Source organism: Spea bombifrons, chromosome 7 (genome assembly GCF_027358695.1).
Source record: "Spea bombifrons isolate aSpeBom1 chromosome 7, aSpeBom1.2.pri, whole genome shotgun sequence".
NCBI classification, from domain to species: Eukaryota; Metazoa; Chordata; class Amphibia; order Anura; family Pelobatidae; genus Spea; species Spea bombifrons.
This window is the reverse complement of record NC_071093.1, coordinates 26280469-26302588: the sequence shown is the minus strand read 5'-3', so window position 1 is coordinate 26302588 and position 22120 is coordinate 26280469. Positions and strand designations below refer to the sequence as shown.

General features: G+C 39.8%; 2 protein-coding genes across 5 annotated transcripts in view; one reads left to right on the top strand and one right to left on the bottom strand.

Moving 5' to 3' along the window:
* GTF3C3 (general transcription factor IIIC subunit 3) overlaps positions 1 to 14620 on the bottom strand; it is a 36707-nt gene extending 22087 nt beyond the window's left edge. Inside the window, exons 1-2 of one of the 2 annotated variants that reach the window (XM_053472162.1) lie at positions 14575 to 14620; positions 1191 to 1335 (exon numbers count right to left, since the gene is read on the bottom strand). In XM_053472162.1, the coding sequence (XP_053328137.1) occupies positions 1191 to 1292 (102 nt within the window). In that variant the 5' untranslated portion in view covers positions 1293 to 1335; positions 14575 to 14620. Of the gene's footprint in view, positions 1 to 1190; positions 1403 to 14574 lie in introns of those variants that run through there. The other variant, XM_053472163.1, reaches the window with a different exon arrangement.
* A 47-nt stretch (positions 14621 to 14667) lies between these two features.
* TRA2B (transformer 2 beta homolog) lies at positions 14668 to 21842 on the top strand. Of its 3 annotated transcripts, none has more exons than XM_053471077.1 (9): positions 14668 to 14800; positions 17655 to 17800; positions 18265 to 18427; positions 19015 to 19203; positions 19807 to 19922; positions 20162 to 20251; positions 20712 to 20771; positions 21340 to 21413; positions 21529 to 21842. In XM_053471077.1, the coding sequence occupies exons 1-9, from the start codon at positions 14765 to 14767 to the stop codon at positions 21537 to 21539; spliced, it is 885 nt and encodes a 294-aa protein (XP_053327052.1). In that variant the 5' UTR covers positions 14668 to 14764; the 3' UTR covers positions 21540 to 21842. The 3 variants fall into 3 exon arrangements, with proteins under 3 accessions (XP_053327052.1, XP_053327051.1, XP_053327053.1); XM_053471076.1 differs by having other exon boundaries at positions 18265 to 18436; XM_053471078.1 differs by lacking the exon at positions 21529 to 21842 and having other exon boundaries at positions 21340 to 21421.
* The last annotated feature ends 278 nt before the right edge of the window (positions 21843 to 22120 follow it).

The following is a 22120-nucleotide window of genomic DNA, read 5'->3' as shown; positions in this document are numbered from 1 at the left end:
CCTGGATCCCCCCCCCCCAAATTTACCGGTGCTTCTGACTCCCTGGTGTGTAGTCGGGGCAGCAGGTAGACGTCTATGCAGATAGGCAACTTTCGCTGCAGCCGGAAGGAGGTACCGTTAGCAGCGGGGGTTGTCTGCGTCCATCGTGCAGACCTTCCCTGGCTGTCAGAGGGGAGAGTTCCCCGCACCGCTGCGGGGAATTCTCTCTTACAGCCGGACGGTGTATGCGCGATGGACGCAGACAACTCCCGCTGCTAATGGCACTTCCTTCCAGCTGCAGCGGAAGTTGCCTACGCGATCTGCGTAGACGTCTACCTGCTGCCCCGACTACCCACCAGGGAAGCACAGGTAAGTTTGAGGGGGTAGTATTAAATGGGGGGCATAAGGCATTTCTGTAGGGAGAGTGCTCTATGGTATGCCTTTTAACCCCCTTAATGCCACTCTCCCTCCAGATATGCATTTTAACCCCCTTTATGCCACTCTGCCTCCAGAAATGCCTTTTAACCCTCTATACGCCACTCTGCCTCCTGAAGTGCCTTATACCTCCCTATATCCCACTCTGTCCTATAATATGCCTTTTGAGGGGTATAAGGTATTTATGGAGGCAGAGTGGCACATCGGGGGTCAAAAGGCACATCATGGGGCACAGTGGTATATAGAGGGCTAAAAGGCATATCATGGGGCACGGTGGCATATAGGAGGTATAAGGCATTTCTAGGGCAGAGTGGCAAGCCTGGGGGCAGGTTGGAAAATAAAAGGAAATAAAAATAAAAAAAAATATTTTTCTCAATCATAGCTTTCATTAAAAAAAAATTGTTTACATAGTTAAAACTTTTTTCCTATAGGGTCGTCTTATATTCAGGTTTTTTCTTTTTTTCCTAAATTTATATTCAGATTTTGGGGGGTCGTCTTATAATCGAGCAAATACGGTATTTTATTAGTCACAGCAACTTATGCAGTGCTTCATACAATACAAGGGGTACGGCAAAACTAGAATTGACAGACTATGACAAACCGATACATTAGTTATAGAGGGCCCTGCTCGCAAGCTTATATAAACATGAAAATATTTTCCAACATCTGACTGGCGAGTACAAGAAGGAAAAACAAATTGTTGCAAAAGAACTCCGTGTGAATGCCTGATGAGGGTAAGCCAGTTATATAAAAATGATGAATAGCTGTGATTTTACCTTTTTCTCAATTGCTTGCCTCTCTTCTCGTCGCCTTTCAAACTCCTCGAAGGATATTTTACCCTCCAGGTAATCAATAAGCTCGGGACTAAAACCAGACATCTTCAACTGGTGCTGTCATAACATTTCTTAAAACGGTCAGTTACTGTAAGTATGACAAAAAGATGTGTTTACATAAAATGAGTACATATATGTACGTTTACATATCCGAATAGTGGCTCAAGTGAAGACAGTTGACACACGAAAACAGGCCTAATCTCAACAGGAATACGCAATAAATACACATTTGCGTATAATTTCTATTAGCAAACATATTTTTTTTGGAATTTATCCATACATATTATTCTAGAACTCGTGTTATAGCACGGTTGGATACAATTCATTTGTGTACCAAAGCATAATTTTCAAATACTATAACAAGCTCTCGATCACCTCCAAACCTTGTTATAAATGTCACGTTTCAGAATACTGTGGGAAAGGGAACGCCTATTTTCAAGGCATGTATTAATAACTCGGTATTAAACCATCAGTGCAGAGCAAGTCTGCGTGTATTCCGCTAAAACAGCTACTCATACATCAATATTGCGCCTTTTTAATGATTCGTCACCACGTCATGACGTTACAAAAGGATAAACTCAGAGACACGCTACTTTCCAATTAACGCTGCTCTGCAAGGGCTCTCTTCCTGCTTAAGTCACGCTCTACTTAACCGGCCAATGGCGAAGCGTCAGTACAGTGATTGACAGTCCCGGTATCATAAGAAAAATAAATCGAAAGAGGCCAGATTCAACCAATTGCTGAGTAGGGGGTGAGGCTAATTGTGCTTGGCAGAGGGAGGAGTTGTGGCGGAAGAGGAAAGAGTATTGAAAGAAGGCGGGTGTAGTCGCGTGTGTAAAGGAAATTATTGCGAATATTGCCCCCGGGAAGGGGTTATATCACGTAGACCTGATCGAGCCAGACAGTCGGCTTGTATCTACGTGTGCATCAAAAGGTCAATAAAGCCCAAATATCTTCGTGATCCAGACTGCGTAGTGCTCAGAAATTGTACAGTACATGATCGCTACTCCCGGATGTCAGGAAAGGTAGATTAGCCTGTATAAAGCGCAGATATTTTGCAGAGCTGCCGTCGGAAATCCGGGCTCCCATCATCCAATCAGCCCGCCCCATCATCCATCCCACACATTGCTCTGCTTTAAGATCCTCTAGGGGCAGGCAGAGGGTTAATGATGTCTAGATGCAGTGTTTCTTCAAGGCCCCCTTATAACTAACGACAAACAAACGCTCCGATGCCAGCTCGCTCTACTTCTGTACACTTAAATACAGACACACTCTTTCTCCTGTTCCTCTCCCCCTCCTAATCGCCACTAACCGAACGCTGACACCCACACATTATAGTAACACACACACATACACTCATGCATGATAACCCCATACACAAGGACACTATTAGCCTTTCTCTATGTCTTTTTGTCTACTATATGTAAGTCACTAATCATCTTTTGTAAATTAATATTTTACATTTTCTAGTGTCAGGGAGGGAAATGTATTTAGCATAATTGATTTTTTTTCTTGTGTACTGTTTCTGGTATTGACCGTGCAAAAATGCTTTCCTTGTATATATTTGGTTAAGCTGCTGATGTTTATGTTAATGAAAGTTTTGTTCTTGAATAAACCCAATCAAGCAGATTAAATAATTGCAAACAAATAAAAGAATGTTTCCATTTTGATTATTTTTCAAAGGTGTAGTCTGCATAGTTAACAGAAGATGGCAACAGAGTTCTACCAGACCCACTCAATTAAAAAAAACCATGTCTGGTAGAGAAATATACGGTATGTAAAATATGAGAACAGGCAATGTCACAAAGGACAACAGCTGCAAAAACCAAAAGCATATGTAATGAATATGAGCAACTGAAGCACAAGTTAAGAAAAATGTAGGTAAAATTCCATATACTCGCACCAGCTGCCAAGCACAGAGACAGGAAAGAAACAATGTGTACAGACGGGGAGCAAAGAGAAAACTCATTTATGTTCCCTGGGAAGATGGCTGTCAAAGGAAATGTATTTATTTTCTACTGTTCTAATGCTGTGTTTTAGAAATATGATTATTTTGATATTGGTTTTGCAGACTGCATTACCTTATGTATCGGATAGGAATAGGAATATGGAGTCTTGAAGGTCACAACACAGAATAAATTATGCATACAAATGGTCCGGCTTAGATCTTCTTGCTGGAAATCTAGTAAGTGTTGGCCATAATTCACAGTAGTAGTTTAGTGAATAATCTAAAACTAAACTGCAATTATTATTATTATTGTATTTTATTTATGTAGCACCAACAGTCAATAATGACAGATGCTCATTATTCTGGCATTATGAGCTCTTATATTATGAAAACTAATGTAGTTTGTGTTACTCTGTATGCAGTGGATCACCAAGTCCCCAATCTTCTGTGATCACACTGCCTGAAATGGTGTCCTGTCCCTGGCCATCAGGAGGGCACAGCCTTCTTAGACTCCCTCTAAAGAGGGGAACCAGTTAAGCCATCATGGGTAGAGCCATGTAAATATTACATTTTAGACCACATAGAATGAGATTTTATAATAAAATCCTGAAAAGAATTACAGCCAGTCAGCTAACAGCCCTTCACTGGTATTCCAGTCTCAATAAGAACATTGTGAAATTCCCACACAAAAAACGTCACTCACCTCTTCCTCCAAGACCAACCCACCGAACTAGTGAACCATCGCCCTCCTCCCTAATACTGCTCAAATGTCTTTTTTTTAACAATGGCTGATTTTATTTTTGTTTTAACATTTCTGTGATGCTCGCATTTAGCTGTAATTTTCTTCTTTCCCGTTTACTGAACCCACACAAGTTAGATATTGTTTTTTTCATGACAAGAAGGGCTTTCTTTAGATGTCATTTTTTATTGTATCATATAATTTACTATAAAAAAGTATAAAATATGGTAAAACATTTAGGAGAAAAATGACTTTTTCTGACTTTTACTTGAAAAATCTTTTACTCATCTATAAAAGCTAATGAAAAAACCTGCTAAATAGATTCTACTATTTGTCCTGAGTTTGGAAATACCCAATATTTTTTCAAAACAATTTTTTCCCAAATCTGGTAATTCTGTCCCATGTGTTATTTTGGGTAAATTTGAAGCTGGTCAATGCAATTTACCCCATCAAATCATACATTTTTGAAGACTAGACACCCCAGGGTATTTAAAATAATAGTATTCTAACTCTCTCCATGCACACATTTTATCACATCTTTGTCAAACTCTGTGGTAGTAATTTTTTTGCATTAATTCACCTGTTATAAATTAACAGCTCCTGGTATATGTCACAGAACATCCCATTATGTGATTAGTAACATCTCCTGAGTATAGTGATACCACCAATGCATGGGTTTGCCTGTCTGTTTTGGGGCAAAAGCGCCACATTTGGGGCATGCACATTTTTCAATGTTGAATTTTGACATTTTGTGATCCACTGCCAATGCCCTATTTAGTACATCTTTGAGCCTGGCCAATTCAGTGTGCCCAATAAAATCATATATTTCTTAAAACTAGACACCACCAGCCTTTGTCAAAGTTTGCAGTAGTATTTGTCACACAACACCCCAATATGTTCAGCAACATCTCCTGAGTACAGAGATACCCCATATGCATGGGTTTGTTGGGGGGCGAAAAGACCACATTTGGGACGTGTGCATTTTTCAAATTAGATGTGGTCACCCTCCCCCTGTGTTAATTGGGAAATTGTTGAACCCGGCCAATTCAATTTACCCCGTCAAATCATACATTTTATTTTAAAGTAGAAACCCCATGGGCATTTAACATGGCAGTATTTTTATCTCTTTCCATGCGAGAATTGATAAAAGATAAAGCGCTAATTTTAGGACTTTCTCAAAAAAAAATAAAAATAAAAAATAAATATATATATATATATACGTAACCAAAGAAAAATGGGCACTCACGGGTCTTTGTAGTAAAGTGCATTAAACACTAGTTTATTTCAGTCAGCACGGTCAACGTTTCGGACCACCTCCGGTCCTTTCTCAGACCGTGCATTTCCAGATCTATTTCTCTCTTTTTTAGTCTGTTTAGCTCCTGTGATACATCTTTTTCCACAACTACAGAAAAAGATGTATCACAGGAGCTAAACAGACTAAAAAAGAGAGAAATAGATCTGGATATGCACGGTCTGTTTTTGTCAGATTACTATCGAGCAAAAAGGATTCCAAGGGGATTTCGGATCCACAATATCCCCACACTCGGACGACATAAACCCGAGATGTGTAGAAAATGGATAGCATTACTTAACAAATGTTCCCTAGATCTGATGGTAATCATCATGGAGGATGTACAAGAGGAATTACATCAAGTTCGCAAACAGCTCTTAGATTTTGAGACCGCACAAATGGATATTATTACCAAATTTGATGCAACCATCATAACTACTCTACAACAGCAACTGGAGTCCTATCGCAGTGACCTTTTAAGGTTTAAAAGACAGAAGCTTTCCAAAGTGAATGAAGATTATGATAGACACAGAGTATATCGCTGGTTAGGGAATAAAATGGAGAATTCACCACCAGCTCGAAGATTTCGTCAATATCCATATAAAATCAGGAGACCAAACCAATTCACAGTGGATCAGAGTTCTGTTGATTCGACCTCAGCTTCAGATACAGAGAGTACTAATAAAACGAACCAAGCTAGCCGTGGATTAGAAAATACTACAACCACTCCAGCCTCTTTTTTAGGCGAAAGACCGGGATATATAAAGAGTACCAGAAAAACACGCCAAGATACCCTAGGAGAACCTCCAGACGGAAACCTAGGCGAGGGCAAAAAAGGCAATCAACCAATAAAGACAAGACCATCCACGAGGAGATAATTCCTGTCTTTAATCTTTCTAATCGCTCCCTTTCTACAAGTGAACGTGAAGTGCTGTCTTATGGTCTGAATTTCATACCTACTAACTATATCAAGAAATTTGACTGGCAGGTTGAACAATATAAATTTGGACGACAACTACGACTGAAAGAATTTTTTCATAAGAAAAAAACTACGACTGATATTTTGAATCATCCGTTCAAACTTAGAAGCACTTTTGATCCTACCTCAAACAATATTTCTCTCACCACATTCCAGAGGGTTCAAGAAACCCATTTGGAGAATTACCCCTGGAATCAACGTAAAGCTCATTTTAATTTAACCATTTCCCAAAAACAGGCACTGACTACTTTATCCACCGATCCGGAGATTGTAATTTGCCCCGCTGATAAGGGTGGTGGGATAGCGGTCCTCAATTACACAGACTACAGAGATGAAATTATAAGACAACTCTCAAATCCAGAAACATATGAGACACTTACATATAATCCAACTGAGAAATTTTCAGCTATGATTAAAATAGTGATTCAGCGAGGGCAAGAAGCTGGTTATTTGACTCCAGATGAAGCCAATTTTCTGATTCAAGAGTTTCCACGTATTCCAGTACTGTATACGTTACCAAAACTCCACAAGAATGCACATAAGCCACCAGGCCGACCCATAGTATCCGCAAAAGGTGGACTTCTAGAGCCATTGGGTAAATGGATAGATTACCATCTACAAGATGCGATCCAGAACACCAGGAGTCACTTGCGTGAAAGCCAAGCATATATGTACCGTTTTGAAGAAGACTACTTGATGGATATCTTGGGTGACCAAGCCTTACTATACAAACGCTACATCGATGACTGCCTAATAATTTTGAAGGGCCGTGGACCATGGACCAAATCAATGCACTGCCCACGCCTATTCTGATGACATCAGAATGCAATATGGATTTTATTAATTTTCTTGATTTGAGGATCTCCATCTCTGAACGTCAACTACATTTTTCATTATTTAAAAAACCTACTGATCGAAACACATTACTCCACAGACAAAGCTGCCATCCTCCTCATGTGTTTAACCCCTTAATGACAATTGCCGGTCCTGGCACGGCACGGAAAAGCATGTGCTTTACGACAATTGACGTGCCAGGACCGGCACGTCTTTAAACGGGTGCAGAAAGCGATCTACTATCGCTTTCTGCACCCAAAAAGCGTTGCTGAATGCCTCGACCTCGAGGCATTCAGCAACGCCGCGATCGGCACGAAGGGGCCATCTCTGGCCCCTCCACGGGGCGTCAACATCCGCCATACTTTGTATGGCGGCGGACGCCCGTTTTAAAAGCGTTTAGGAGGCGATCGATGATCGCCTCCTAAACTTAAATGGTGTCGCTGGAATGCCTCGATCAGGAGGCATCCAGCGACACCAAACACTAACCTTTTGATGGGCTGTGACCGCTCCGGAGAGCGGTCACAGCCGCAGCTACCGGCAATCTTCGCCATCAAGGAAGATGGCCGCCGTCCTGTAACAGGAACCACAAATTTTAAAAGTTCGCTAGATGGTCCGGACCATCTAGAGAACTTTGGCTCCACTTGCAGGTTGAATACAGGTACTGCATTCACCATGCAAGTCAATGGAGCCCAGCTTTCTAATCACAGTGTGATTAGTAAAAATAAATTAAAAAATAAAATAAAATTAATAATAATTAGAAAAAAATAGTAAAAAACTAGTAAAATGTAAAAATCATTTCCCACTGATGTCACTATCAGGGGAACCTCCAAGTTGAAAAAAAATGTTAAAATTTTTTTAAAAAAAAATATATATATAAAAAATATATTTTTGTGAGCAAGTCCTAAAATTAGCATATTAGCTTAAAACAATTCTCACATGGAAAGAGTTAAAATACTGGCATATTAAATGCCCGTGGGGTGTCTACTTTTAAAAAATGTATGATTTGATGGGGTAAATTGAATGGGCCAGGTTCAACAACGTCCCAATTAACACGGGGGGAAGGATGGCCACACATCTAATTTCCAATTAGAAAAATGCACACGTACCAAATGTGGCCTTTTAGTTCCCCCAAAAAATGACACACCCATGCATGTGGGGTATCACTGCACTCAGGAGATGTTGCTGAACACATTATGGGGTGTCGTGTGACAGCGGCATATACCAGGAGCTGTAAATTCATACATAAAGTAGGTGTGTGTGGGAAAAATACACACACAAAAATATTACTGCAAACTTTGAAAAAATGCTGGTGGTAAAATGTGTGCATGCAAAGAGTTAAAATACCAGCATTTAAAATACCCTGTGGTGTCTAGTTTTGAAAAATATATGGTTTTGTTGGGCACACTGAAATGGCCCGGCTCAAAGATGTACCAAATAGGGCATGGGCAGTGGATCCCCAAATGCCAAAGTTCAACATTGAAAAAAGCGCATGCCCCAAATGTGGCCCTTTTGCCCCCAAACAGCCAGGCAAAATCATTCATGTGGGGTATCGCTGCGCTCAGGAGATGTTGCTGAACACATATTGGGGTGTTTTGTGATAGTGACATAAACGAGAACATTTTAATTCATACCTGAAGTAAAATGTGTATGACAAAACAAATGCAAAAAAATGACTACCATAAAGTTTGACAAAGACTGGTGGTAGATATGGTGCATGGAAAGAGTTAAAATACTAGCATTTGGAATACCCTGGGCTGTCTAGTTTTCAAAAATATATGACTTGATGGGGTAAATTGCATTGGCCGGGTTCAAAGATACCCGAAATGGCACATGGGGGGAAGAATTACCAGATTTGGAAAAAATGGCTTTGAAATAGCAAAACGCTACCTGTACTTATTGCCCCATAATGGGTAGAAAAAAGCAAAAAAACATGAAAACATTGGGTATTTCTAAACTCAGGACAAATAGTAGAATCTATTTAGCAGGTTTTTTCATTACCTTTTATAGATGAGTAAAAGATTTTTCAACTAAAAGTTAGAAACAGTAATTTTTTTCAAAATTTTTCACCATATTTTATAATTTTTTTAATAGTAAATAATATGATACATTCAAAACAATGTCATCTAAAGAAAGCCCTTCTTGTCCTGAAAAAAACAATATCTAATGTGTGTGGGTTCAGTAAACGGGAAAGAAGAAAATTACAGCTAAACACAAGCAGCGCAGAAATGTTAAAAAGGCCATTGTCACAAAGGGTACAAAAAGTAAAATCAGCCTTTGTCTCGAAGGGGTTAAAGCCATCCCCTATGCACAATTCCTGCGGGTATTGCGAAATAATTATAATACCGATAACACGGAACAACAACTAAGGGAGATGGAGAGCAAATTCCTACATCGTGGATATGAGCAGAATTTAATAAGAAAATGTTTATCTAGAGCTAGAAAGACGATGGGCCAGAACAATATCTCTACTCAAATTATCAGACAAAAAAGCTCTGACAGACTGACGTACAATATGCGATACACTATGGCTTCAAAAGATATCTCAGATGGTATTAGAACCAACTGGAATCTGGTAATAAACGATAGAAGTCTTCCTTTATCATTCAAAAAGCGACCGATAATTAGCTATTCAAAAGGCAGAAGCATTAGAGATATAGTAGTTTCCTCTGATCCTATTCACTGTTATGATACTAATTGGTTGGCTAAACTTCCGGCTCGAAAAGGATGCTATAAATGCAGTGGCTGCGTTACCTGCGGCCACATGATTCAAACAAAATCATTTCAACATCCACATACAAATAAGCAGTTTGACATTAATCATTATATCACCTGTAAATCAGAGTTTGTTGTATATAAAATCACATGCCCGTGTGGCCTCTGTTACATTGGAAAAACGGACTTGACATTACGGGACAGAATCCGGGGACACCGGTCAGCTATCAATACAGCGTATCGAGATGGAACAACTGATAAGCCAGTGGCTAAACATTTTTTGAGCGAGAAACATCACTTGAACAATTTACGCTTTGTAGCCATTGATATGGTCCCCCCCTTGAGAAGAGGAGGTGATAGGGCCAGGTTATTGCCTCAACGCGAGACCTTTTGGATTAAGACTCTTAATACCCTCACACCAATGGGACTAAATGAACATGTTTCTTTTTCCTCATTTTTGGATATTCGATAAAATGGAGCATAACTCTTTTATGGATTTATGTTTGCTGCATTTATGAAATCCCAGTATGTTCTGTTTTTATTCATTGCATGCATGATATCTCTTTGCAGTCTGCAGAATTCTCTGCCTTTACTAAATTTTGTCTATTATAGATTCTTGTGGTATGGTACTATGTATTTTTTAAACGTACACATTTTAATTCCATATGCACTATTTAACCCCTTGGGGACAATGGGCGGTCCCGAAGCCCATTGGGAACAATGACTTTTGAGCCCGTGTATGTGGGGGGCTTTGTCATTAAGGGGTTAATTGCTATTTCACTGAGAAGCTTCTCTTTTATTTATATCATTTCACATGACCAAGAGAATTCAATGTATTGAACGGAACAGTTCTAGGTTCCGCTTGTTGCATGGGAGATGTTTTATTAGGTACACATTATGTTTAACTGGGGATATGCACATGCTGTTCTGGTGATTCCAGTCTTCATTCCCACATGATGATCGTTTGAGAGGTGGGGTAAACCACTCCTGTTGTTTATCACATTAATTATTGCACTGCACAAATTGTTTCACTTTGCCACACAGCACTTGTCTTGAGAAAGGACCGGAGGTGGTCCGAAACGTTGATCGTGCTGACTGAAATAAACTAGTGTTTAATGCACGTTACTACAAAGACCCGTGAGTGCCCATTTTTCTTTGGTTACGTATATCTGGCTATTTTTGGAGCACCTGGGCATATAAAAGCCTGTGTATATTTACAATATTTCTGAGTGTGCAGCCGCTCCCTTTGGTTTGTGTGTATATATATATATATACACTACATTTTGTGGAACTGAACATGTTACCTTTTTAAAAAATTTTTTTAACTATTTTTTTTTTAAATTAATTTTACTAATCACAAAGGGCGCACAGCCATCTTGCGAGTGCCAAAATCTTGCAGTGGCGGTTGTCACAGTGCTTACTGGGGTGGGTGTTTGGTGTCACTGAATGCCTCGCTCATCGATCACCTCCTAAACTCTTTTGAAACAGGCCTCCGCCTCCGTCTGTGCAGACCCCCACCGGCTGACAGAGAGTATGATCCTCTGCAGGAGACCTCGATTCTCTGTCAGCCGGTGGGGGTCTGCATCGCACGGACACTTTTTTTTTTAGTGCTATAATATCCTTCTTTAGAATAGGTGCCCAAAACTGCACAGCATATTCAAGGTGTGGTCTTACCATTGATTTATAAAGACGCAAATACATTCTTATACATGACAATACCTTACTGGCCTTAGCAATTGCTGATTGACATTGCACATTGTTGCCTAGTTTGTTGTCTATAACAATTCCCAAGTCCTTCTCATTTGTTGTTTTCCCTAATTCAATACAGTTTAGGGTGTAAATTGCTTGTGCACGGCTTACCTTGAAGTGCATAACTTTGCATTTATCTACATTACATTTCATCTGCCATTTGTGTGCCCAGTCCCCCAATTCATCTAAATCATTCATCAGTCATCTGCAAACACGGAAACATAACTTTCAATGCCTATTGCAAGATCATTTATAAATATGTTAAATAAAATTGGTCCCAGAACAGAACCCTTACCACTTTTGTCCAGCTTGAAAAATTTCCATTTATGATCAGAAATCTAGATCAATTTCTTTCAGTTTGAATACTAACCTATTGTGTGGAACTGTGTCAAACGCCTTGGCAAAATCCAAGTAGATTACATCCACTGCAATACCCTGATCTACACTTCTACTTACTTCTTCGTAGAATGCAATTAAGTTTGACACGACCTATGTTTCATAAAACAATGCTGATTTTTGCTAATAACACTGTAAATACTTTCCCAGACACAGAAGCTAAGCTCACAGGTCTATAATTTCCAGGCAAAGAGCTTGAACCCTTTTTGAATATAGGAATCACATCTGCCTTCCTCCAATCCACTGGTACAATTTCTGAAAGAAAAGAATCCTGGAAGATTAAAAACAGAGGAGATACATTTACATGGTGCCCCTCCACATGGTGCACAAAAAACTCTTCCCCTGGTGTGTCTCTGCTTAATAGGGCAGTTCCCCAAAGGTCCTATGTAGACTATGGACCAAGATGACATAGACTCCATAGATTGCTTTAACGACCAAGGATCGCTTTCTTTGCCCAAGCAGTGTTGCTGTAATCATAGGATGTTGAGGCATTCAGCAACACAGCAATCTCCTCCAGGAACCCTGCGTGATCCCTCCCCAGGGCAGCAGATGCCTTATTTAAGAGAGTTTAGGAGACTATTTTAGGAAGCTCAAATGGTGTTGTTGAAATGCCTCGATGGCGAGGCATTCAGCGACAACAAAAACCCACCCCTGGACACACTATGACCACTTTGGAGAGTGGACACAAGCGCCACAGCAAGGGATTTTGCAAGATAGTGGCACCCGTTAAAAAATAAACAAGTTCCCAAGATAACAGTTACACTGGAGGCAGGGCCGGCACCACCTATAGTCAAGGCGAGTCCAGTCCACTGCATTGGAGGCGCTTAGCACATTGCCATATTCGTGTGAGGGGATTTACCATTGTTTACATTTATTTAAATTCAGGCATGCAAAATAATAAGTATCTTTTGTTATGCCTCTAGGTACTTTAGAATATCTGGAATCCAAAATCTATATGTTGTAAAACAAAGTACTAAATGTTTTTACTCTAAGTAAGCTGATTTCACCTATAAATTTAAAGGCTTGTTTCATAAAGTGAAATAAAATAGAGAAATTGCTGCCACCCAACTGAGATAGGCTGAAGCAAGAGGTCAAGGTGAGGTCACACAGCATTGAGTTGCATGACCCTGTGGGGGTAGCAGGGCAGCTTGCAGGGCGAGCTAAGTCAAAGACAGGCTGAAGCTTCCTAGTGTTAGCAAATTTTAGGGTCTTGTTTAGCAGTGACACATACCAGAAGGTAAAAAAAACCACATACACAAAATGCCACCACAAATCTTGACAAAGGCTGGTAGTACAATAAGTGCATGGAAAGAGTTAAAATATCAGCACTTGAAATACGCTGGGGTGTCTAGTTTTCAAAAATATATGATTTCATGGGGTAAACAGAATTGGGCAACTCCAAAGATGTCTCAGGCAGGACATGGGGATGACCAGATATCAAAATTGAAAAATGCACACCTCCCAATTGTGGCCCTTCAGCCCTAAAACAACCTGAAAAGCCTATGCATGGGGGTATCACTGCACACAGATGTTGCTGAACACATACTGTTGTTTTGTTTGGCAGTAACATATACCAGGATCTGTAAATTCATACCTGAAGTACAATGTGTGTGGAAAAAACCACACAAAAAAAATACTACCACAAACTTTGGCTAGTGGTAAAATGAGTGCATGGAAAGAGTTATATTACTAGTGTTTGAAATACTCTGGGGTGCCTAGTTTGAAAAAATATTTGGTTTGAGGGGTAAATTGAACTGGCCGGCTTCAGACATCCCATGTGGGACATGCGGGCAGGATTACAAGGTATGAAGAAAAAAAATGGTTTTGAAATAGCAATTTGCTACTTGTACTTATTGCCCTATAATTTGCAAATGAAAGGAAAAAAACATTGGGTATTTCTAAACTGAGGACAAATATTATAATCTATTTAGCATTTTTTTTTATTAAACTTTGTAGATGAGAAAGGGTTTTTCAATTTTTAATATTAAATTAGCTGATAGGATTAAAACAAAAAAAAGTCCTTCTTGTCCTGAAAGAAAAAAAAAAACAAGCACTGCAAAAATCTGTCTGTCGCAAGGGTACAAAAACAGCTTGGTCCTTAAGGGGTTAAAAGGCGCTGCATGCCATATCTGTAACGAGGACACCGGCCGTGGAAGGGGTCACACCCATGATCTCACCCAACCTAAACTGCCCTCACATTGTCACACCGCCTCAACACAGGTAGCCCCGTTTGGGGATATGTGGACGGCAGAAAATACGTGCATAAATGAAAACAGGTAAAATAAAAACGGCTTGCCCAATTACACAAAGAGCCATTGGCGGGCCAAAGAGAATCAGTGAAGCTTGCCTCCCCCAAGCGTCCCTCATTTCAAAGATTGTTAAATCTGCCTTTATTTTCCCCTCTTGATAATAACCCATATGGAAATACTAGACGGCGGTATGCGAATTCTGCGATTACTATGTCTGGGCACAATTTCCTTGCCAGGAATCTGGCCAGGAGCAAAATAACATGGCGAACATTCCTTATCATATTGATGTCTGTTATTTTACTCAAAACCATTTGGGGAACCGTATCCAAAAAACGAGCAGCACAGATAAAACCAGCGCATTCACATCATACACTAAGGAAATAATTATAATAGCGCATGATTGCATATTGCCTGGAGCATGCGCACCAACCTTCTTAGCGCGGGAACCCATGGCGTGACTTCGAGCACAGCCCTGTTTGAGGTACTGGCCCCGCCCACCCGACGCATCGCAGTGAAAAAGAGCAACACCAAGGTACCCTGGGACAGGCTCCGATCTTTCGTCATTTCCTGGACAGATAGCGGCTGGGCGGTTACGCTGTGGCGTTCGTGTAACTGCAATCATGAGTGATAGCGGCGAGCAGAATTACGGCGATCGGGTTAGTAATGCATTAGTGCCGCATGGAATTTATAGTTTGTTTTGTCCTAAATAGATATTCGCTATCTGTGGCTCACTGCCCGTACCGTCTGAGAATGGAGTAGGGGGGGACACCTGAGACGTGCTACACTGTTTTACCGTTCCTCTTATGCTTTTACCCATTCTAACTTAGAAAACCGTGAACGGTGTGTAAGAACCACGTTTTATTTCGTTAGCGGTACTTCAATTTTCGTAATTATAGCCTAAAGCCATATGTCGGAGATCGCGACGCCATTTTGTGCATGGTTGTTTGGGTGTTCTAAAATGGCTCCGGTGTTTGGCGCATGGTGAATAAAGGCAACGGCTTGCGAACGCAATTTCTGGCATTAATGGTTATACTTTGCGAATGCCTTGACGTACTCCTGGTACGCTAACGATTTTATGTATATATATTAGTATCTCTGGTTGCTGCCGGAGATTATAGGTCAATAAAATCATGCGTTTTAAAACATGGACGCGCCCTATGTTAACTCAAGAAGCCGCTTCCTTTAATTATATATGGCTTGGCCTGCATATTTAATGAGCCCATGTTGCACGTCACAATTCGGGGTAATGTTATGTTTGGAAAAGCAAGTTTGTAATGCCTGTTTTCTAAGTCTACACAAATGTATTGCGTTATAATAGCATAACTTGTTTAAGCTGTATGAGTCATAGGGATACTGCGTATGGCGATAGCTAAGGGAAAACGAAAGTGAGAACCAAATGGTCTCCTATGAACTGAGCTGAAATATCCCTATATTCCTAGGACAAGGTAGGAAGCGGCTCCTTCTCTGGCTCTCATTTTCGTTAGGAGTTTAAGTAACGAGCCTTAGCTGCAACAGGTTATTGCTCCCCAACCGCAGTTCCCTTAATGTGCTGTGGTTAAGAATTGGTGTTGCTGGACGCGGCTGCTTCCCACACTTTATCTAAACCGTCTTAAGCTGAACTTCTGCCTTGTAACAGATGGTGAGGTGAAGCGAGTTGTTGAAGCTTTTTAGATCCACTTAGGATTGCATTTAAACAAATAAAATGCAGATTTTACTACCTGTGTACCGGTACAGATGTCATTACGCTCCCAGCGTGTTATTTCCTTTCAGCTGGCTACAGGTTTGTTTACTTGGAAATTGATTCACTCTTGTTAAGGGGACATTGTTGGGTCTATTCGTTTTCAACTCCCTCACTATTACATTTTTTTTTTTTTTAGCATAAGTTTACTAAGTATAAAGGTTTTCTTAAAATGCATCAAATATTGTCTTTGATTTCCTGCTTCATGAAATTGCTGTACATGCTATCTGCACCAAGAAAAGCAGAAACTCATCTTTACCAAATCTGCCAACGAGTTGCGAGGCATCTATGCGCTTTACTCTGCTGGGTTTGTGTCTTGTTTGTGATGTTCTGAATAGTAGCAGGTGAGCTCTTCTCTAGGTAAAGAGGGTGTGTTTCATAAAAATTATTGGCATCACTTGCTGTGCACAGACCTGCAGCTCCCTGGCAGTATGTATACGGATATATGTTTAAAGGGACACATCTCCTGTGGGGGAAGGGCAAGTCGTTAGCAAAAGAAACACTGAAAACATTTGCATGCATATGATGGTTGGAGCATCACTTTAGGTGCCATTAATAGTTCTCGATCCATATTTTGCGGGCCAGTTAGAATGGTCTGTGGGGTAGTAAAAGTTCTCTTAATCATGTCAGGTCATTTGTAGTACACTGCTTAACAGTTCAGATTTTCTTGTGGAAATCCAAAACTTTTTATGATTGTGTAGTGACATTGTCAAGAAATGCATTGTACAGACATTTTTCTCAGGAGGCTTTAGTAAAAGCCCATAGACCTTTTGGTGTCCGGTGTATGGTCACTGCTGCTTGTATCCAACTTTCACTTCTAAATGAAGGATCTGTTTTTCTTTGCATTTGTGGCAATGCTTCACTTCTGAGTGTTAAGCAAATAAGCATGCTTGGTTTTCCAGGTTGAAGGGATTCAGCAACTTGTAGTACAGGCATATGTTTACTCCATGAGTATCACTTGTACTCATGGTAGCCTTTTACGCTATTGGAATAAATTTCATATAATAGGTGTTTCTCAAATGATTAGGGCCTGCATTGTACCAAAGGCTCTAACTGGAGAATTACTTCTAGGGATCCCAGTGACAAATGCTGTGTAACCATCAGTGTTGTCCGTATTTCCTTCAGTTTTAAGATCCTGTTGGAGTTTTTTGAAATCCTAGCATCTAGATTTTTTTTTTCTAGTTTCAGCTCTGTCAGATTTGATCCTGAAGACTTAAAATTTCATCCTGTTCTTTTTCTGTTAAGGTTATTATTGAAGAAGGAAAATACAGAAGTCGTCATTTGACAAGTTTAATAATGAGAATTATTTGAAGCTCAGGAATAAGTGAAGCTGAAATTTGAAAAAAAGAGAATGCATGCTAATTATAAGAAAAGAAGTCCTACTTATAGGATATTGAGAAATGTGTGTGAGAAGGGGAAGATTGCAAAGAAGTCAGAATTTGAAAATGAAGAATGAAGAAAAGAAATAGAAATGAAGTTAAGATAAGAAGTAATCTGGAATCAGAAAGCACTACGCTAAGTAATTACTAGTCTGTTTCTGTGTCCCTGTATATTTTTCTAAATATCTGCATGCATTATCTATTTAAAGAGTGCATACAGGGTAAAGTGAATACCAGGGAAAAGTCAATTAGGCTTGCTTGCTTTAGCTATCTATAAATATTTTTCTCTTTGTAAGCTTCAATAAAAGGGTCAACACCAGAATCCAGAGCTCGGCTAATTTAACAAATTGAAATGTTGGTCATTTTGTGATAAACTTTTTTCCCTTTGTTTAGGAGTCTCGTTCAGCTTCAAGAAGTGGAAGTGCACATCGCTCTGTTAAGTCGGCGAGCCAGTCTCCCAATCATTCTGCTGCACGTTCAAGATCCAAAGAGGGGTCCAGACGATCAAGATCCAAATCCAGGTCAAGGTCGCAATCAAGGTATGTGGTTTTTTGTTTTGTTTTTTTAATATAATGTGAATAGCTTCAAGCTAGGTTGAGGCTGACTATTCAGCATATGTAATGGCTTGTGTAGCTACTTGCAATACAAATGGCACATGTCCAAGAGTCTAATACTTCACTATGTAAACTAGTTAGCATTTCTGTTGAAAGACATATCCTGTTTCTAGACGTAGTTTTGCTTTTACTAAGACACTTCCCAACAGTAAATTTTAAGAATTCTTGGTTAGATGCATAGTGCCATATAATTGCCCTGTTGGGAGGGTTTTTTCTTTTTTGCTTCTTGCATCCATACTCGATGGGCTTAGTGGGAGCTATACATGTTGCTTGACATGTAGTGGTTTTATGTACATGCTAAAATGAGAGCAGGCTTTTGTTCAGTGTAGGTTTTGGTGTGTGCAATAATTTGCAACTCCCTCGTTGATTTTATTTTACACTGACATTAGGTCCAGGTCAAGAAGAAGCTCTCGTCGGCACTACACCAGGTCACGAACCCGTTCTAGATCTCACAGGCGATCACGAAGCAGGTCTTACAGTAGAGATTACAAGAGGAGGCGCAGCCACAGTCATTCTCCTATGTCAAATCGTAGACGTCATGTAGGCAGCAGGGTAAGCAAGGTATTCACAATGGAAGTCTATTGCAAGTATTTTGGCACGGGGTGGGGGATAGATGCAGTCTCTCCACCAGTAACAGACGGGTAGATGTGCTAATAAGCCCAGTTTTTTAATATTTCCAACAAGCTCACATACTTGTGGTGGTCCGCATAGTTTTTGGTCGGAGTAAATGTGTTGTTAGTTTAGAGTTCCAGTGTGCTATGTAATTGGGCTTTGTGTTCACATTTGATATATATATTGTCATGGGCTGATGCCAGTGAGTTTCCCTGTAAAATTATGTGCTGGCTCTGCATAATGTATACAAGTGACTTCACTGTATTATACAGTGCTTTATTATGGGCATATTCCTTGGGTGGGCTCATGGCACAAAAAGTAAATGAGGAAACTGCAGACCCATTTTAGTGGACACGAATTATTAAAACTTGGGAGGTTTTCTTATGGAATATGACAGTATGCAGTTCAATCTACTGCAATAACCTATTGAGAATGTTACCCTAACTTTTCTAGACAAAACTTGCTTGTTTTCATATAGATGCTTTTTGTAAAGCCTTTCTTTTCTTTCTATCCCCCCAAAAACACAGGCAAATCCAGACCCCAACTGTTGCCTTGGTGTATTTGGACTGAGTCTTTACACCACAGAAAGAGATCTAAGAGAAGTTTTTTCAAAGTACGGTCCTATTGCTGATGTTTCTATTGTTTATGACCAACAATCTCGGCGTTCAAGAGGGTTCTCGTTTGTTTATTTTGAGAATGTTGATGATGCCAAGGAGGTGAGTTTAAATAAAAATGCATAAATATTACTCATAAACATGTCTGATTTCTACCTGATTTCTCTAGTGTGTGTTTTGTTTAGAATTACCTGGTCTGTAAATTTTACTAGTGAACTGGGATTTTATACCTTGCATACTGAAGAACAAGTGTAATTAGAAGTCTTACGGGAGGTTAGCAGACTGGTCAAAAATGTAATCTTGCCTCTGGATTTTCCAGTTACGTGCATCAGATATGGCACATAAGCCAGCTAACGGTGCATGCTTGCATAGATTGCATTTGCCTGTGGCCAAATAAAATGGTGTAGCTGCTTAATTCTTCACCAGCCTGGATAAGCCAGATGTTGGGCACAAGCAAATATTTTACTGCTAGTGGTTGTAAAAAGTGTCTTACTGATTTACTCATCCCAAATTAAAGCATTTGGCTACACAATTCTGCCCATATTTTTCCTTATGTAAAGACTAAAATGAGTCCTTGGTCTGTTTCAGGATGTTCAAATCTCCTCACTGTTAACTTCTGCTGTTAGACTGCTGCACTTATCTACCAACCTTTTTGGTAAAATGTTACATTATATGAAGTTCTAGCTTTTTCTTGTTTTCTTTTAGGCTAAAGAGCGTGCAAACGGAATGGAACTTGATGGAAGACGCATACGTGTTGACTTCTCAATAACTAAACGACCTCATACTCCCACACCAGGAATATACATGGGACGACCAACCTAGTGAGTTTAACTTATCTTGTGTATGGTGTGTAACTTGAGCCGAATTCTTCTGTGTGGACAGGAGTAAATCGAAGCATCCAAGGGATTTATTTCTATTAGGCAACCTTTTAAGGCATTAAAATGGCAAATGTTGACGCAGATCTTGAGGAGGAAAATTGTTCATACAACTTCCATGCTTACTAGGTGATAAGAGCACAATCTGTTTTTGTTTTAACAAACATCTTGTCTTATCCCCAAAGTGGTAGCTCACGTCGCAGGGACTACTATGATCGAGGATACGAAAGGGGTGGGTATGATGACCGTGAATACTACAGCAGATCTTCCTACCGGTAAGTGCTAATATTTCTACTATACAAATACAACTTCAACAATTCTGTAGCATTTATTTGGGGGGGGGTCATTAAAAGAGAAACCTACCTTAGGCTTGATGTAATTTCAGTCCCCAACTGTACACAAGGGTTAACGTTTACTTTTGCCATTGGCTTAACAGAAGCCAGTGGAAATTTGTATTTTTTTTACAGCATGCCCCTATATAGAACATGCTCTTGTTGTAATTTATGAAACTGTAAATTACACTAATATAATGAACTGTCCATCCCAAGCCACCTTCATTCTAAGCTGAGAGAAACAGCACTACATACTTTTTCACCTGGCAAAACAGATGTAAAATAACTGTTTAGTCACACCCTCATTACAACTGTTTCTGTACCTACATCTGAGTACTTGGTTGCACCAGAGCAGGACACTACTTTTGTTTGCACATCTTTATTTGTAAATCTTTATTTTCAGCGGTGGTGGTGGTGGTGGAGGAGCATGGCGTGGAGGACAGGATCGGGACCAGTATGCTAGGTAATTGGACAAATGTTGACAAAACTTGAGCCTTTATTATGGCGACTCTTTCCAGTGTTGGGCCTTAATGAATATAGAGTTGAAGCTGCTCCTGTTAGGTTTCCCTTTGTGAATAAACCCCCTATATGCTGCTGAAAACTCATGTAGTCTCAGATTATCTGCTTTATTACTTTGCCCTTTACAACATCACTTATTTTTCTCTAGGATTTATGGCTGAATACTATGCTTCTATACAGCCTTTCCAGCATTCTTTTGGATGGCATTTTGTGCTAAAATTCCTTTTGGATGGCTGGTGTGAAGCACTGTCCCACTCTTCCAGTGAACCATTAGCATTCTGTAATGGTAGCCTTAAGTAGCTGTGGTGTCTAGTGAATCACAATTCTTTTTAGACTGCATATTAACCTAACTAAAATATCTGCTTGGCTGGTTATCTCATGGCCTTTGCCTGAGCCACACCTACAAGGATAGTTTGTCATGCCTTGTATTCAAGGGTATGTTGTAAAATGGTTAAAGAACAGTGATGTCTATAGTAGCTTTGATAAATGTGTCAAATGTGCTGCTTTCACAGGAGAAGATCTCCCTCTCCATACTATAGCAGAGGAGGATACAGGTCTCGCTCCAGGTCTCGTTCATATTCTCCTCGTAAGTAATTGTCAAGACTTGTGTGTTTTGGGGGTTTGTTTTTGTGGCTGCATGATCTAAATAGAGGCCAGTCAAAAGTAATCATGCCTAACAAACTTCTATTTTTTGCCTTTAGGTCGCTATTGAAACAAGATCCTTCAAATGCACTGAAAGGATGAAGATCATAACTAAAGATTTGTCATGAATTTAAGTGATATAGTAGAAAATACCATTTTCAGGCAAATCTTTGATAGGTTGTATAAAGCTGTCTTCTTTGGCTTCTGTACAGGCATTTTGTGATCCCTTGTTTGCAGGTACACTGCATGTGTTTTATAACTTGTGACTGCTAAAACGTTTATATAACTAAGCTTTGATGTTTATTTGATGTTATTTCTCCCTCTATTCAGATTCTGCAAGTTACAATAAATCAAACTTGGATTTTTACTCCTATATGGCTTTTGTTCTCCAAAATGTAAAGGGTTTTTATTTAATGCATAAGACCATAACCTATCCAAACATGGGACAAACTTTAAATTCATAAAAAGGTGACAAACAATTGGCATTAATCAATGTAATCTTGAAACAGTGTGGGCTTTTAAAGCAGGGTGTGCAATTAGCTGCCGAAGTTGCATTAGGTTAACCCCTTCAGGACCGGGATTTTGATACAAAGGTGGCGATAAAAGACTGGAGCCGTTGTGTTTTTGCTGTCTTCAACTGTAATTTCTCAT

Coding starts and splice junctions, on each gene's coding strand:
- TRA2B (XM_053471076.1), top strand. CDS start 14,765: ATGAGTGATAGCGGCGAGCAGAATTACGGCGATCGG. Junction 17,801..18,264: donor AGGTCAAGGTCGCAATCAAG/GTATGTGGTTTT, acceptor CACTGACATTAG/GTCCAGGTCAAGAAGAAGCT. Junction 19,923..20,161: donor TACATGGGACGACCAACCTA/GTGAGTTTAACT, acceptor TTATCCCCAAAG/TGGTAGCTCACGTCGCAGGG.